Source organism: Nuphar pumila, chromosome 7 (genome assembly GCF_984573655.1).
Source record: "Nuphar pumila chromosome 7, dmNupPumi1.hap1.1, whole genome shotgun sequence".
Lineage (NCBI taxonomy): Eukaryota > Viridiplantae > Streptophyta > Magnoliopsida > Nymphaeales > Nymphaeaceae > Nuphar > Nuphar pumila.
The window spans coordinates 102,071,343-102,087,500 of NC_143255.1; the positions used below are offsets into that span (position 1 = coordinate 102,071,343).

At 37.7% G+C, this 16,158-nt stretch overlaps 1 protein-coding gene across 1 annotated transcript in view; it reads left to right on the forward strand.

Annotated features, from left to right (window-relative positions):
- The first annotated feature begins 2,316 nt into the window (after positions 1 to 2,316).
- Positions 2,317 to 16,158, forward strand: part of LOC149832680 (uncharacterized) — a 27,007-nt gene continuing 13,165 nt past the window's right edge. The window contains exons 1-3 of the mRNA XM_090014648.1: positions 2,317 to 2,453; positions 3,895 to 4,021; positions 5,800 to 5,899. Coding sequence (XP_089870774.1) covers positions 2,399 to 2,453; positions 3,895 to 4,021; positions 5,800 to 5,899 — 282 coding nt within the window. The 5' untranslated portion in view covers positions 2,317 to 2,398. The remainder of the gene's footprint in view (positions 2,454 to 3,894; positions 4,022 to 5,799; positions 5,900 to 16,158) is intronic.

Below are 16,158 nucleotides of genomic sequence, written 5' to 3' on the forward strand. Positions count from 1 at the left end.
CATGACACGAGTTCTGATCTGTGGCACATTCCTTAGGCAAGTTTGTGTCAGGATCTGGATCCTAGAAAACAACCAGGATGGGTCTAATTGTAGGCCAACCCGCCACCCCGTCCCTTTTTTTCGAATTCGCATGAAATGGACCGGATCTTACTCAAAATTGGATTGAGTCCGTGCTTGTTCATAAGCAGCCAAACGAGTCCCTGTCCAACTGACAACCGGATGTTCTTAACCGGACCCGATTTAATTTATTGGACCATTTTGCATAGGTCCAAAGCTTGCTATTATTCGGTTGGTATAGAATCGTTTTGGGTTTACCCAATATCACAGATTCAGTTTCGGGGTTTTATCAACAGGGGAAAATTCGAGATAAATTAAACATTATTATATCTTCACGAAAAGCTCAAAAACAATTATAAAATAGTGAAATAAAAAATATATGAAATCATGAAGAAAATATATAAATCATTTGGAAAAGTATTAAAAGTTGTCCTTATGAGTAAATATAGAGTAAATATCCTGCTATTTACAAAATAGGTGACAGCTTGAAAAATATTGAAGGTCTTCACTCCATCCCATCTAAAAATTTCTTCCTCCATATCTGCCTCTATAAGAGCATGGGTTTTGATTTTAAACTCCATTCCGGGTCTAAACGGGGCGAGGCGGGGTGGGCCCCGTTTCTCTCCAGTCCACTGCCATCTCTAAAGGCATTTTAGTTATTTTACTAATGGAGATCGGGAACAGGGACAGATGGGGCAGGGGTAGCGGGGCGGGGCGGGGCGAGGAGAGGAAAAGCGTAAGTCCATCCCCACTCTCATCCCTGCACGGGTTTTGATTTTAACCTTCATCCCTGCCTCCATCCCCGGTCCAAATGAGGCAAGGGGAGGCAGAGCTCCGTTCTCCCCTGATGGACTGCCATCCCTAATTGGTATCTAAAATATCACGATATTTTCAAATATCACTTTATTTTAAAAGTATAGCAAAATCTTTTGCATAGGTTATACGGGACCGTTACGCCCCAAAATCTGTCATCATTACAATCGTCCATCGGGTGGAAATCAATGTCACTAACTTGAAAAAAAAACTTAGCAAAGGAAAATCACATGATATTTTGGAAAGTTTTTTTTAGCGATAACACCTTGAAATTTTTTTTGGCATTTCGAAGTATAAATTATATAAAAGTATTAAAAAATGCTTTTATGTTGTTGGCATTGCAATAAGATACTATATCTTGAAAAACAAGCAGTATTTTAAAATGTCACGTTTTTAGGTATTATATCGACAAAAATCTCAAGAAATATTGCCATTAAGACACTATAAAAATTAGAAATAATACAGAACGTTTCTTTACGTTATTCTTGTGATAAAATGCGATACGTTAAAAATAAGGGGCACTTTTAGAACATCACGTTTATGGGCATTATATCGGCATCTGAAAATATCGGGATGAAATTTAGGGAAGCAAATGGGTTGGATTCACGATGAACCTTTTGTAAATTTTGATTGTTTTGGATCTGACTCTCCATGTATGTAATCGTTCTGGGTCCGATCCGTTTACATCCATAATAAATTGCAAAATTACAATATTTTGCATAAATTTAATAAATCAGTTTTTGTGCGGCAGCATGCTCATCACTATCCATCTCAACATTTCTCGGGTTGGACAACACACTCATATCCAGAAATGACAATATGAGATGTTGTCAAGCACGCCCGCATGCCCACCAAGCAGCCACGATTCATGTAATATGAAGTAGGGGGTGTCAACGGGTCAGGTTTGATTCAGACTCAGCTGGAATCAGACCTGGTCCCCATTTTTGGGTATTGTATTGAGTTCGAAATCAGGTTTAATCGGACCTATCATAAGAGAAACCATACCCGATAAGAACTACATGAACTAGACCAAGGGCATACTTGATAAAATCGTTTTTTTTTTTTACATTGAAAATTTGCCGGCCTTAATTAGAACTTTGATCGGGTCCGGGTCTGGTATAACATTTCACAAACTATACCCAGGTTCATGTATTAATCGGACCTCCGAGTCCGAACCCGAGTCTTCTTATTTATCACTGCACGGACCCTATAAGGTTTGGGTCGGGTTGGGTCCCGGTAAACCCGATCCGTTGACATCCCTAATATATGCAGTAAGAATTAGGAATTTGATCACATTATATGCAGCATGGCGTGGCTGCATGGTAGGCACGCAGCAACCTATGCGGCAGTTATCGAAAAATGTGATGATGGCCAACACGACAGAAGTGGAGCTTCATGCTGAGCGTGAAGCGGTGCTGCATAAAAGATGACCTCATTTGGAATTCTCATTTCTTACGCGATCGGAGAGCTGTATAATACCTCCAATTCTCTTTCTCTTTCTCTCTCTCTCTGGGTTTAAGGAATCGCGATGGCGTCGTTCTCCTCCCTTTCATCTCTTGATCTCTCCGCTGCATCTGCTCAGAGTAAGCGTTCCTCTTCCAGCCCCATTCTTTTTTTTTTCTTCCGACGTTTTCTTGTTATCTATCGTGGAGGGTTTTCTGTTCGTTTTATACCAGATTAGTAGTTAAATTCCAGATTTTAGGGTTTCGAAGAGCTTTTGATTCGCGCACTTTAAGGTCTCTGTTTGATTCTGCTTTTGTGCCTCGTCTGGATCTCCCTTTGATTGAACTCAACATTGTCGTGATTTGTTTTTTATCACTAGCATTAATTTTTTTCTTTTGTTTCGAGGAGTCCGACTTTATGTTTAAATGGGAAAGGACGAAAAATAGCTCATGGGGGTTGTTCACATTGGAGATGGGACAATGCAAGACGCTATGAGCATCCAATCATAGATCACGATCGTCTTGCATTCTCATTGATTATCCGGTAGTGGTATATTTTTATAGGACATTCGGATCTAGTGCACGCTACGAGCGTCGAATCGAAGAACACAATCATCTTGCATTCTCTTTGTGAATCTGGTAGTCGTATGTTTTGGTAGGACATTCCAATTTAGCAGATCCTTTTTTCTTTAATCTTCCTCTTTTTCCTTTCTCCGGTTATGAGAGGATTTCTACCTCATATATGATGTGTTTTTTGCACGTACAAAATAGTCCTTTTTGGTGGCCTTATTGGCTTCATGGATGCATTGAAGATATTAATGCCTTCTTTGATGCAATAGAAGAATCATCGATACACGTCATCGCTGTATCTACATCGCCATCATCATCATGCGTTATCCCAATTCATGGGGTTGGCTTGCTTTGTCTAGATATTAATAACGGTATTTATTCATACGAGAGCTTGATATGGTTGCTATGAAATTTCATAGATAGGAATTTTATTGGTTTGTGATTAAAATGTTAATTATGAACATTTTATAGCAAAGGGAACTTTTCTCTAAGAGTGTTTTGTAATATGTGTGCATGTGCATGGGGTTAAATTCACGCACTTAAGTGGAAGTTAACGTTTTGACACATCTTTTTTCCCCTAAAGTTTTGATTAGCCATGGCCTATCCTTTCAATAATTCTCATCAGTGAGTGCATTTTAGTAATATTAGTGAAAGATTTCTTATCTTTTTAAGGTACAATTGATAAATGTGCCTTCTTAAAAAATTACTTAACGCCTTTGGTAGTGGCAATGTGTTGATGCCCACTGAAGGTCCTGTTCTAGACTGTTTTTGTTTGCTTGTTTTTAAGGTTTAACTTAAAATTGTTGCCACCTCAATTCAATATTTCTATGTGCCATTGTGCTCCACTGTCTGAAATTTGCACTTAGTTTTCAAATTTGCCACTGTCATCTATCATGCCTTTTTTTATACCTGTCAAGAGCTTGGAAACTCATGGCTTTATTGTGGAACTTTTCTTTGCGTGCACGTAAGAAGCCATATGTTTACCTAATTTCCGTTCCCAATCGTTTGCTAGGTTTCCTTTCACTTGGGATATTGGAGCAGAGACTTGCTCCTGCTCAACTATCATGCAACCTCCAACATCCGAAGAAAGTAAAATCTTTGCGCTGCAGAAGCAAATTCATCATTCGATCAAGTTACAGGTACTTGTCCTTGCTGTCTAAATCCTTACTGTGTTTCATTTCCTTAAGGAGTGCTCGAATGGTACAAACCAGGCTGCGTACTCATTAGCGCCCATCTGATTGCTGTGAAAAAGTAGTCAAAACAGATAAATTTGTCAAAAAAGCATTGGTGCCTGCTGTTTTCTCCAACCATCATCAAATGCTTGATAACTTTATCCTAGAGAAAACTGTCTTTTGGGATAACTTTCTCCAAAATATTTGTCAGACCTCATCAGGTCTGATGCATTTTTCTAGACAAATTTTCTGAATAGAATTTTGACCTTCAGACAATTTTCTTCTTTGGGAGAAAGTTATCAATGGAATTAAATGGGCCCTTAATAATAAAATTTAGTTTAGGGCTATACACTAATGCTTATGCTTGGTTTCTAAGAAATGGACTTTACTTTTAATTATCATATATTAAATGTTCTTTTGGTTTATATAATGTTGATCTGTTCAAGATTTGTTTGTGAAAGACGTTACCGTCTGTAAAATCCTGCTGCCCTTGTATCAAATCAACAGAAATTTTCAGATTCTTCTCTTTTCTGCTCTTGTCCAGAAGATGGTCATGGCTCTCCATGTTGTCTCTCTTGATTAAAAAGCTTCAAAATTCAATTTCTTCACTTGGTCTTGTCTATAATAACCGTAGATAGCTGTATCTAGACTAATAACCCACACACTTAACTGAAGAAATTTGATCTTCTTTGTTATCCTGGTTTTTATTGAACTATTTTCAGGTGTTACATCAACCATGGATAGTCTTAATGAGGACATCTTTCCTTTTAAATGTGTCTCGACTGTCTAAGGATTATTAGATCTCAGAGCTATTGGATAGTGTGATGCATGCTTAGTTTATGGCTTTTCTTTTTTGGTGTGTGTGGCTTCTGAATATTTCTAGCATATCATTTTTATTTGTGTCCAAGGAACATTTAGTCTATGCTAAAGCAGTCTTTGGGATGTAACCATGTAAAAAAAAGCTTGTTTCAGATTAACCCTTTCCTTGTTTTTATTTAGGGAAATAAAAGTAAGCAAAGGCACTCCCAGTATATAAACTGTGGAGAAGTATCTTTATTTTTTTCATTTACATATATATGGCTTTTGCTTAAATTGTACTTGGTCTAATCCAACATAAGTCTAATATAACATGGGTTAACAGTCTCAAACCAATACATTCAGTTCCAACCCACTGTTGTCCATGCTTGACCCAAGGCCACACTTGGATCCAATACGGATCGTATGTGGACTAATGAACTACTTATATCCCGTCTTGACCCATACTTGAACATTTTGATTGCACATTGATTTGTGATTGATCCAAAAAAGTTTCATATTGCTTGATACATGAGCTCAAATTGGATCAAACATGAACTCACTTCATTCCGAGTTGAATACACATGATCTCAATCCATACATGACCCAGGGAGTCCAAGCTTATTTTTTCCTTGATCAAGTTTGACCTAGTTATTTGCTTAAAAAATTGTCTTTTTGTAAAGGTAAAACACTTTTTGATGGAATTTTTTTCAATGGATCCAGGTGTTGAAAAAAGATGATATTTTGTGATTTCCAATGAATGTCAGTAGTCTGGTAATAATGAGTTGAATTCAGACAAGGAAATGCTGTATTAATCTTCTGATTTTTTTTCATCTCTGACATTGCCTTTTATAATTTATTTGCATTTACTTTTTTTTTTTAAATCAGTTGCAGTTCATTTTGATTTATGTTAAATCTTCTGACATGCCTTTACTCTTTTGCAAGTACAGTAGGGATGAAGGAAGGCCAAGTAGTGCAAACATCTTTGTTGGGGGCTTTATATTGGGAGGCATTATAGTCGGAACTCTTGGCTGTATATATGCACCGCAGGTAATTGGTTTTGTGATCCTAGAAGCTTAAACATTGTTCACTTGTTCACAACCATTTTATGTTTATCAGGAAAAAGTTCATATTTTATAAATAAACTTTGATATTAGTCTCCTGGAGATGGAGATATTCTATTTTGGGGAAGATAAAGACTCTAATCTAGATCTTATTAGTAGGGATATATATTTCACCAAAATCAAGTCAACCGATATTATGACTGAAAAGCACTCTTCCCCTTGCCGATTTCTATGATAGAATATATTCTAAAATTTGTATGTCATTCAATTGTGGTAGCAAGATAGCTTTGTGTTAAGGTGCTTGTTTTTGGATGACCTTTTGGTGGATCTATACTGGATCTTATTGGCCTGCTTTAACCATGCCAATAGTGAACCTTGAACATATATATAATTGACTCATTCACAGGCATCTCAGCACATCATTATCCTGTGTCAACCATGTCTCAGAATCATGATAACATAGTACAACTCTTAGCTTGGGTCCAGTTTGTATATCCACTTCGATCCATCACATGTATCTCTCATTGCTGGTATAACATACCTTTAATAATTGGCTATATATATTATCTTGCATTTATCCTGGTAGCGGAGATTATAGGTGATGATTCTAGCTTTCTGCTAACAAGAATAATATCTAGAGATGCCATGTGCAGATAATCAAAATATGTATCATGGTAAATCCATTTTCTAGCTTTAGGACTTCTAGTTTTTCTAAACAATTTTTTCTGGCTGGTGAGAAATTATGTACCATTTGGAAACAGTTTGACATTTTTTCTATAATGATGAATAAATGATGGACCTTTACCATATCTGCCTGATCATTGGGTACGATGGTTCAAAGAAAAATGTTTTTGGTGCCTTTTTGCCAACTATCTGCAAATGCACAAAATGCCATCCTGATGTCACATATATTGATACTTTCAAGTTAAGGAACTTCTTACATACTTGGTTGTTGCATATACATAGAATTTTTCATGCCATGGTGACCCTGGGTTATCTTAGAGGTATGCTGCGATTATCTTGTTAGTGATACCAGTGTTGTAAGTATCGTACTGTATCGTACAATACAGTACGATATGTATCGTTATTTTTGGGTTGTGCGATACGATACACAATCGTATCGCGATACGAGTGTGTATCGTGCTCATATCGGGTGTATCGTTTGATATATCCTTGTATCATGTGGTATCGTACAATACAGTGTGTATCGTAGAATATACCTTTGACGCACTTTAAAAAGACTGAAAGTTACTTTTTTTATTTTGGGTTTTAAATACCTTTTGAGGGCCTACTTCTCCATTTGTCTAGAGGCCATTAGAAATGCATTTCTACCATTTTTTCACCTAAATAAGTGTTAGAAATCACGCACCTGTGTGTTTGGTTGAGGTTGCAGAAAGGGAGAGAAGGAAAGGAGGCAGCAATTAGCAGCACGATTCTCCAATAAGAGATCGTGCTCTATATTCCCTATTGTATACTTAATACAGATTGGATCGGGTCTGTGATTCTTCAGTCCAGACCCGATATTATCTATCATGTAAGAGTACAAAGATACAGGTCTATATCTGGACCCGTATGTACATATGCAGTCTCAATAGCCTCCCTCAAGTTGTGCATGGTTTTGAACCATGGACAACTTGTTCTTCAAAAACCAAAAGTGAATGTTGGTAAGGCCCTTAGTAAACAAATATGCCACTTGATCAGCCGTGGGAACATAAGCTGGTTCAACTTCTCGATCTTCAATCTTTTGCCGAATGAAGTGTTGATCAATCTCTATGTGCTTTGTACGATTGTGATGAATGGGGTTGAAGGCAATTTGTATGGCACTCTGATTATCACAAAAGAGATCGGTGGGCATAATAGATTCTCCGATCTCTATCAAAAGATGTCTCAACCATGTAGCCTCTGTGAGATTTTCTCTCTGAACTTGTTTTGTGATAAGAGAAAGAAAGAGAAGAATAGAGGCTGCGGCTGATCGTGACCTAGAACCATGTATTAATATGTGTTAGTATACAATATGGGTTCGGGTCTGGTATAACATCCGGACCTAGAATGAAATAAAGACTATACATAATATGGACCCGGGTCTGATATGATATCCAGACCCGAAAAATACAATAAACACACTTTTTCACCTCCCCTCAAGTTAATCATGGTCGTGAACCATGAACAACTTGCCTTTAAGCATCCAAAAATGATCTTTTGTCAAGCCCTTTGTAAATATGTCTGCAACATGTCTTTCAGTATTAACAAACTCAGGCTCAATCTCTTTTTCTTTAACTTTTTGTCTTACAAAATGTTGATCGATCTCAATATGCTTAGCACGACTGTGATGTACTTGATTGAATGACATGTTGAGAGCATTTTGATTGTCACACAGTAAGGTAGACTGAGAGATCGTTTCTCTCACTTCATGTAGTAGATGTCTGACCCATTTGACTTCGGCAGTAGTGGCAACCATGGATCTATACTCAGCCTCTGTTTGATCTAGCGACGACCTTTTGTTTTCTACTACTCCAAGAGATTAAGTTTCTTCCAATAAAGATACAATATCCTGATGTAGATATTCGTTCATCAGGATCTCCTGCCCAGTCTGCATCACAATATACAGTAAGTTCACGCACATCCTTGCCGGACGACTATGGAGAATATATCAACCCGTCCCCAATGGTCTCTTTCAGATATCTGAGTATCCTCTTAACCGCCTCCATATGTCCAGTACGTGGTGCATGCATAAACTGAGACACTTGATTGACTGAATAAACAATATCAGGACGAGTGAATGTGAGATATTGTAACATCCCTATTAGACTGCGATACCTAGTGGGGTCCTCACACAGATCTCCATCATGAGTATTGAGTTTTGGTGGAGCACACTTGGAGTTTCTAGAGGCTTGTAGTCTTTCATACCTGCCTTGCTGAGAACATCTATGGTATACTTGTGCTGAATGAGAGTCAAGCCATAAGCCTGACTGTCAACTTCTACACCAAGAAAATAACGCAAAGCACCAAGATCTTTCATTTTGAACCTCTGACCTAATAGGTTTTTTACTTCTTTGATGTGAGCTTCAGAGTTTCATGTGATGACAATATCGTCAACATAAATTAATAATAAGGTGATCACATTCTGACTTCTAAAAATGAATGATGAGTGATCCAGTAGAGAATGTGAAAATCCATGCTTTTGAATCTCAAGTGAGAAGCTGTCAAACCAATAACGAGATGCTTGTTTTAGGACATAGATAGCTCTTTTTAGCCTGCACACATGGGTTTTACAGTTTTGCTCATGATATCCAGGGGTTTGTTCCATGTAGACTTCCTCCTTCAAATCCCCATGCAAGAATGCATTTTTCACATCAAGCTGACTCAGCTTCCATCCATGTTCGACAGCCAATGAAAGAATAATTTGAATCGTTCACATTCTCACCACTGGGCATTTTCACCACTGGGCTGAAGGTCTCATCATAGTCTTGCCCTGTTTCTTAAGTGAACCCTTTTGCCACTAGTCTTGCCTTGTATCGTTCAATGGTTCCATCTGGTTTATACTTTATTTTGTAGACTCATTTGCATCCGACAACATTTTTGTCAGGTGGGCTGGGAACAATTTCCCAGGTTTCACATTCATGTAAGGCTTGCATTTCATCATTCATGGCTTCTACCCATTTGGTAGAAGTGGCTTCTTGATAGTGTTAGAAAACAAAGGGTTCGATAATGAACCCATAAATGCACACTAAAGGTGCAAATACACAAACCCACTAAGGGGCAACCAAAAGCACATAAAGTGCTAAACCCACAAAGGGGTTAAGCCAAAAGGCTAAAAAAATATCTCTTTATTATGAAAAATAGGGTAAAAACCCTTTTACAATGGAGCTAAAGCTCCTTCAATAATTATCAAATACAAGGGGAAGACCCCTATTTATAACCCTTTAGAGGAGCCACATAGGGGGCTCCCAAAGGAGTCGTTGGGAGCCCCCAACGACTCTTTTGGGGAGCCTCCCTAAGTGGCGCAAACCACAAAAAGAAGAAAAAATAAAAATAAATTACAATCATATTCCAAATGAAATATGCGTAAAAGTACATGAAATGACTAAACTACCCCTATGACTAATAATAGAGAAATATATATTATATATATAATTAGGTAGATACATATACATATATACCATATATGTATATGTATCAAACTTTATATATATAAAATGTATATGATTACACTGATTAAGGAATATATTTTAACCTATGTCACAGGGATTTGGCCAGACAGGTGCCGCACCCGCGTCGATGTGACGCGGGTGCTGGTGCGGGTGTGGCACCCGGTGCGGTCAACCCGACCCTGGGTGCGGTCAACTCACCGAGGGTCATTTTGGTCCAGTTTTTGGTTTTTTTTTTTTAAAATTGCCTTATGAAATGGGCTGCGGAATTTAAAAAACCCCCTTTTGGATGCTTGCAAATCTCTACAATGAAAACCGATATAGAAATCCCACTCTATAGTGTTCGGTGTTTGTGAAAGTGATGTTTTACAACCCGTACATAATTCACTATGTATTGCTTGTTTGGGGTTTTAATGCCCCCTTCATATATTTCTTCTTTTTACTCAAGAAATACCATGGGTGACACTAAACAAAGTACAACATTTTCATTGACAAGAGATCCTTTAAAAAAAAAAGAAACCCATGAAACAGACTAAAACCAAGGAGAAGCAAAAGAGAAAAAAATAATAGAGAAAACAAAGATGGAGAAGAAGAAAGAATGAACAAGTAGGAAATTAAAGAGTACCAGCAAGTTTAGGAAGGGAGCGCTAGCTGCCATGGCCATTCTTATTGATGTAATCAACCAAGATCTCGTCTTCTTCAGCCGTCCACAGACCCTTTTTCAACCCTTGCTTTTCACAACATGGAGCTCTCCCCATCTCTCTCTCTCTCTCTCTCTCTCTCTCGGACGAAGGAGAGCCAAAAGAGTGTTGTGTGATTGACTCCTTTAGCTATAAAATACTCAAAAGTATTCCGTTGGATTCGAAAACCCCAATTGCTGCTCTTTCTTCCTCAGGAGGCAAAAATATCACATGCAGCACGAAAACAAAGGCGACATAGAGAGAGCAATGAATGAAAGGTGACCCAGACTGGTTCAATACTGCGCTCTGTCAGGCATGAATTAAATGACCGGTTCAATGTTGCGCTCTGTCAGACATGAATTAAATGAGTTGTACAGACTTCACATTCACCTCTCCAGCTCTCCACCTCGATCATCGCGTTAGAGAGAGAGAGAGAGAGAGATTATTATCACTACTCTTATGAGTGCGAAGCGCTGGCCCCGCCACATTATCGCTCGTGGTTAGGCCCACTTTCAATTTCATGGTGTCAACGGGTTGGGTTGGGTTTGGTTCGGATTTAAGTGAAATCAAACTCAAACCCTATATGAGATAATGGTACCGGGTTATGGACTTGAGTCTAATGGAATCCATCATAAGAAACCATACGAGGATCCTGGACTAGAGTCTAATTGAACTCATCATAAGAGAAACCATACCTGAACCTTATAAGGTTACATAAATGATAAATTAGATCCAAACCATACCTGCTAAAATAATATTTTTTATCATTTTTACATTGAAAAATACTAACTTAATTGGAACTCGGGCCGAGCCATATGAAATTTCACAAACTTAACACTCTTAGGCATAAAAAAGAAATGGTTGGTTAAGGAAAAACCATGAAAAGACCCATTTTTGCTTATCGCAAAAATCATGTTTATTTTATCACAAGAATTTAATGAGAAGAACCCCCGGACCCCCCTTATATATATATATTGCAGCACCCTTGCACCCAAGGTTTTTGAAAGTGCCGCATCCCTGCACCCGCACTCGCACCCATGTGACATAGATTTTAACATATAGTACATAATAGGTTCATCTTCCTTATTGAGGACAGTTAAAAAGAACTGAAAATCTAAGGAGAAGTTGTTATAGCTGACCCATCTATCAATAGGATGTCGCATGCGATTGGATCTTCTGACCTCAAGAGTATAAGAGGAAGTAGGATCAGCTGCTGGGGCACAATTTAGAAGGCTTGGCGCTGTCGTTCTTTGTCTAGTATAGGAAATGCCCTTGTATCTGCCCGGTACCGATGATGGTACTTCTCAATTTTGTGATTCCGATGTACCAGTAGTCTCAAACATTTCTTCTTCCTGCTGCACACGGTCTGGAGAACAAACTTCGTTGGAATTAGCAAAAAGTTCTGAATTCAGCCAAGGATAATAAACTTCGGTTGTGTTAGGGGACATATCCATTGTGCCAACTTTGTGATCAGAATTTTGCTCATCAAAGACCACATTTCTTGAGATTCTGATGCGTTTGTTGGCAGGATCATAACACCTATATCCTTTGTAGTCGTCTGCATATCCCACAAATCTACACTTCTGAGCCTTGTCCTGAAACTTGTTTCTCAGGGATCGATCAATGTGCACATAATAAACACATCCGAAGACACGTAAATCATGATAACTAGGATAAACTCTAAAAAGACAGTAATAAGGAGACTTATCTTCCAAAACAACCATAGGCAATCTATTTAACACATGTACGGCAGAATGAAAAGCTTCTGTCTACAGATTAATGGGAAGATTACTGTCATAGAGCATACTCATGGCACTTTCGACGATATGCCTGTGTTTTCGCTTAGCAATCTCATTTTGTCATGACACCCTTCTTCCTATCCCATTATTTTGGAGAAAAGAAATAAAGTCACTAGATGAGAACTCCCCACCTCCATCACATTGGAAGAATTGGATGAACTCAGAGAATTGATTTTTTACTAAGGAAAGAAAGTTTTGAAATAAAAAGAAAACTTTCGACTTATTTTTTATGAAGTATATCCAAGTGTATCAGGAGTAGCTATCAAAAAAAAATTAAGTAGTATCTGCTTCCAGATCCAGAGGCAACTGGAGCAGGACCCCATACATTAGAACTGTTAAAATGTAGCTCCTAAAATCATTGTAAATATAAATATATATATTTATATACATAGAGATATATTTACATATAATATATTATATGTACATATATCTCTATATATATAAATATATATATTTATATATTTTTACCCGAAAGGGCATTTCTGTCATTTCCTGTTTTGCGCATATTCACTTTTAGAATATGCTGTAATTTTCTTTTTATTTTTACTTTTGTAATTTCTTTTTTTCTTTTTATTTTTTGATTTATTTTATGTGCATTGGGGGTCCCCCAATAGAGTCGTTGGGGGCCCCCAACGGTCACAAATGTGACCGTTGGGGGCTCCCAACGACTCCTTTGGGAGCCCCCCCTTGCACCTTCTAACATTTGTATAAATAGGGGTGTTCCCCCCTTGTATTTCCTAAGCTTGAGAGTCTCAAGCATTTGCTTTTTATATTGAAATACATGCATTATTGCATGTTTATTATTTATACACTTTTTGTGTATTTTGTTCAAGTGTTGTGAGAGTGCTTTCGTGCACTTCTTTTATAAAGTTTTTATGCTTGTTTATGTATTGTCTCTTCGTAGACAATTTCACATGGTATCAGAGCTCGGTTGGTGATTGGAGATCGTGAGATCCGCCTTTGTTCGAGTGCCTCGAAAACCGTGCCTTCGGATTTTTTGAGATTGAAGTGGTGGATCTTGCTTCTCAAATATTTTAGAAGGATCTTGTGCTAAGAAGAAGTTGAAACATCGTATTGGTACGTCTTTTTTCTTCTTCTCTCTACGTCTTAATGGGTGAGAAAGAGTCTCACTTTGCCCTTGGCTTCAAATTGAATGGGTCCAACTATCATATTTGGGCCGGGAATATGGAGGCCCACATAAAAGGAAAAGGATTGTGGGGTTATGTGCAAGGAACAATTCCGGAGCCGGAACCCAAGATAACCATAATGGATGGAAGTGAAATCAAGATTCTGGAGGGAGAGGAAAGGATCAAAGCTCTTGAAGAATACTCAAAGAAACACGACGAATGGGAAATGAAGAACTTCAAGATTCTTTCTTGGTTCTTCGCATCCGTCAAAACGAAGATTAATGCCAACATTATCAAATTCAAAAAGGCATCGGAAGCTTGGCATTATCTCGAGAAGATGTATACATCAAGAGACCTATCTCATAAGTATTACCTTCAAAAGAAGGCCCTCTCCCTTACTCAAGGTGAAATGTCTATTAGGGAATATTTTGCCGATCTTTCCTCTATTTGGGATGAGCTCTCTATGCTTGAACCAAAATGGAGTGGAGAGGCAATTGAACTCCGCCACAAGCAACTTGAAGAAGATCGTTTCTTCAATTTTTTGAATGGGTTGAGACCGGAATTTGAGCAAATAAGGTCATCACTTCTATCCTCATTTACTCCTCCCTCTCTTGAAGATGTTCTCACCAAATTAAGTGGTGAGGAGACTCGTATGAATTTATGTAAACAAGGACCAAGTGTTCTTATGGTTCCTTGTAATTATGAAGAAAATAATGAGGTTAATGCTGTATCAAGACCCGGAAATAATGTAAAGACCTATCGTCCTCTTCACTTTAAATTCCAAAATCAAGGAGGAGATGGTGGACAAAGAGGGAAGCGGGACTATAGCAAGACTATATGTCACTTTTGTAAAGAACCGGGGCATATCAAGCCAGTATGTCCCAAATGGAAGAAGCTTCTTGCTATGGCCACCACCGGCGCACCACAAAAGGAAGAGGCATCATCAAGTGGGTCACTCTCGTTGAACCAAATAATGGAAGCCCTTCAACCTCTTCTCAAGGGAGCTACATCCGGTGCCGCCGTGTCTACTTCTTCCATTCCAGGTAAAGTCCCTTGGCTTTTGGACTCAGGTGCATCCTTTCATATGTCCCCAAACATGTTTTCACTTTCCGATTATTCAAAAAATGCTTCTCCATCCTTTGTTTCCACTGCGGATGGAACTTCTCTTGAAATTAAAGGAATAGGTAATTTTGAAACTCAAGATTTTTTTATTCCAAAAATTAGATTTATACCTAAACTTAATTTAAATCTTCTTTCTGTTTCTCAACTCTCGGATCATGGTTGTGATATTAAATTTTCATGTGATAAATGTTTAATACAGGATCGCCTGTCCGGGAAATTGATTGGGGAAGGCTTTAGAAAAGGCGATTTATACTACATGGAATCTCTTCGAGTTCCAAAATCTTTTTGTAATGTTGCCCGAAACAAAGATATAAACATGTGGCACAAAAGACTTGGTCATCCTAATATCACCAAGTTGTCTTACTTACATTTTGCAAAAGACCTATGTAAAAGTTCTTTTTCTTGTAATGACTGTATTCTCGAAAAAATGAAAAGTTTACCTTTTGAGCAAAGAACTATGTTCTCATCAAAACCTTTTGAAATTATTCATTCCGATGTTTGGGGACCAGCACCTGTTGTCTCAAAAGGAGGTTTTTCTTATTATGTTATTTTTGTGGATGATTTCTCTAGATATTCATGGATCTTTTTTCTTAAATTCAAACATAAAGTCTTTTCATGCTTTAGAACTTTCCATTCGATGATCAAGAATCAATTTAATAGTAACATAAAGATTTTTAGAAGTGATTCTGGAGGAGAATATCTCTCCAACCAATTTAAAATATATCTTGAAGATCAAGGAATCATTCACCAAAGATCTTGTCCTAAAACCCCCCAACAGAATGGGTTGGCCGAAAGAAAACATAGACATATTATTGAGACCACTAGAACCCTTCTTATTTCTCAAAACATACCAAAAATTTTTTGGGCTGAAGCTGCTCTTGCTTCTGTTTATCTAATAAATCGTTTGCCTTCTAGAATATTAGGAAAAATATCCCCTTTTGAGATCTTGTATAAACTCGAACCAGATTATAATAGGTTACGAGTCTTCGGGTGTAAGTGTTTCATTCTTACGGATAAGAATGACAAACTCTCTCCCAAGGCTATCCCCTGCGCTTTTCTTGGATATTCCGAAACTCAAAAGGGATTTCGATGCTATGATCTTCGAGAAGATAAATTATATGTTTCTAGAAATGTAACTTTTTTGGAAAATGAAAGTGGATTTGAAAAAAATGTTTCTCAACAAGAAAATTTTGATTATTCCTTCCTTTTTGACTTATTATCTAGTAATGATGATACATCCAGTGATGATGATATGTCATCAAACCATGATGAGAACATTGAAAGTAATATCGAAGAGCATAACCAACAAGAAGACATGATTTCTAATGATCCTATAACATACTCTCGTAGAAACCAAGACACCTTTAGA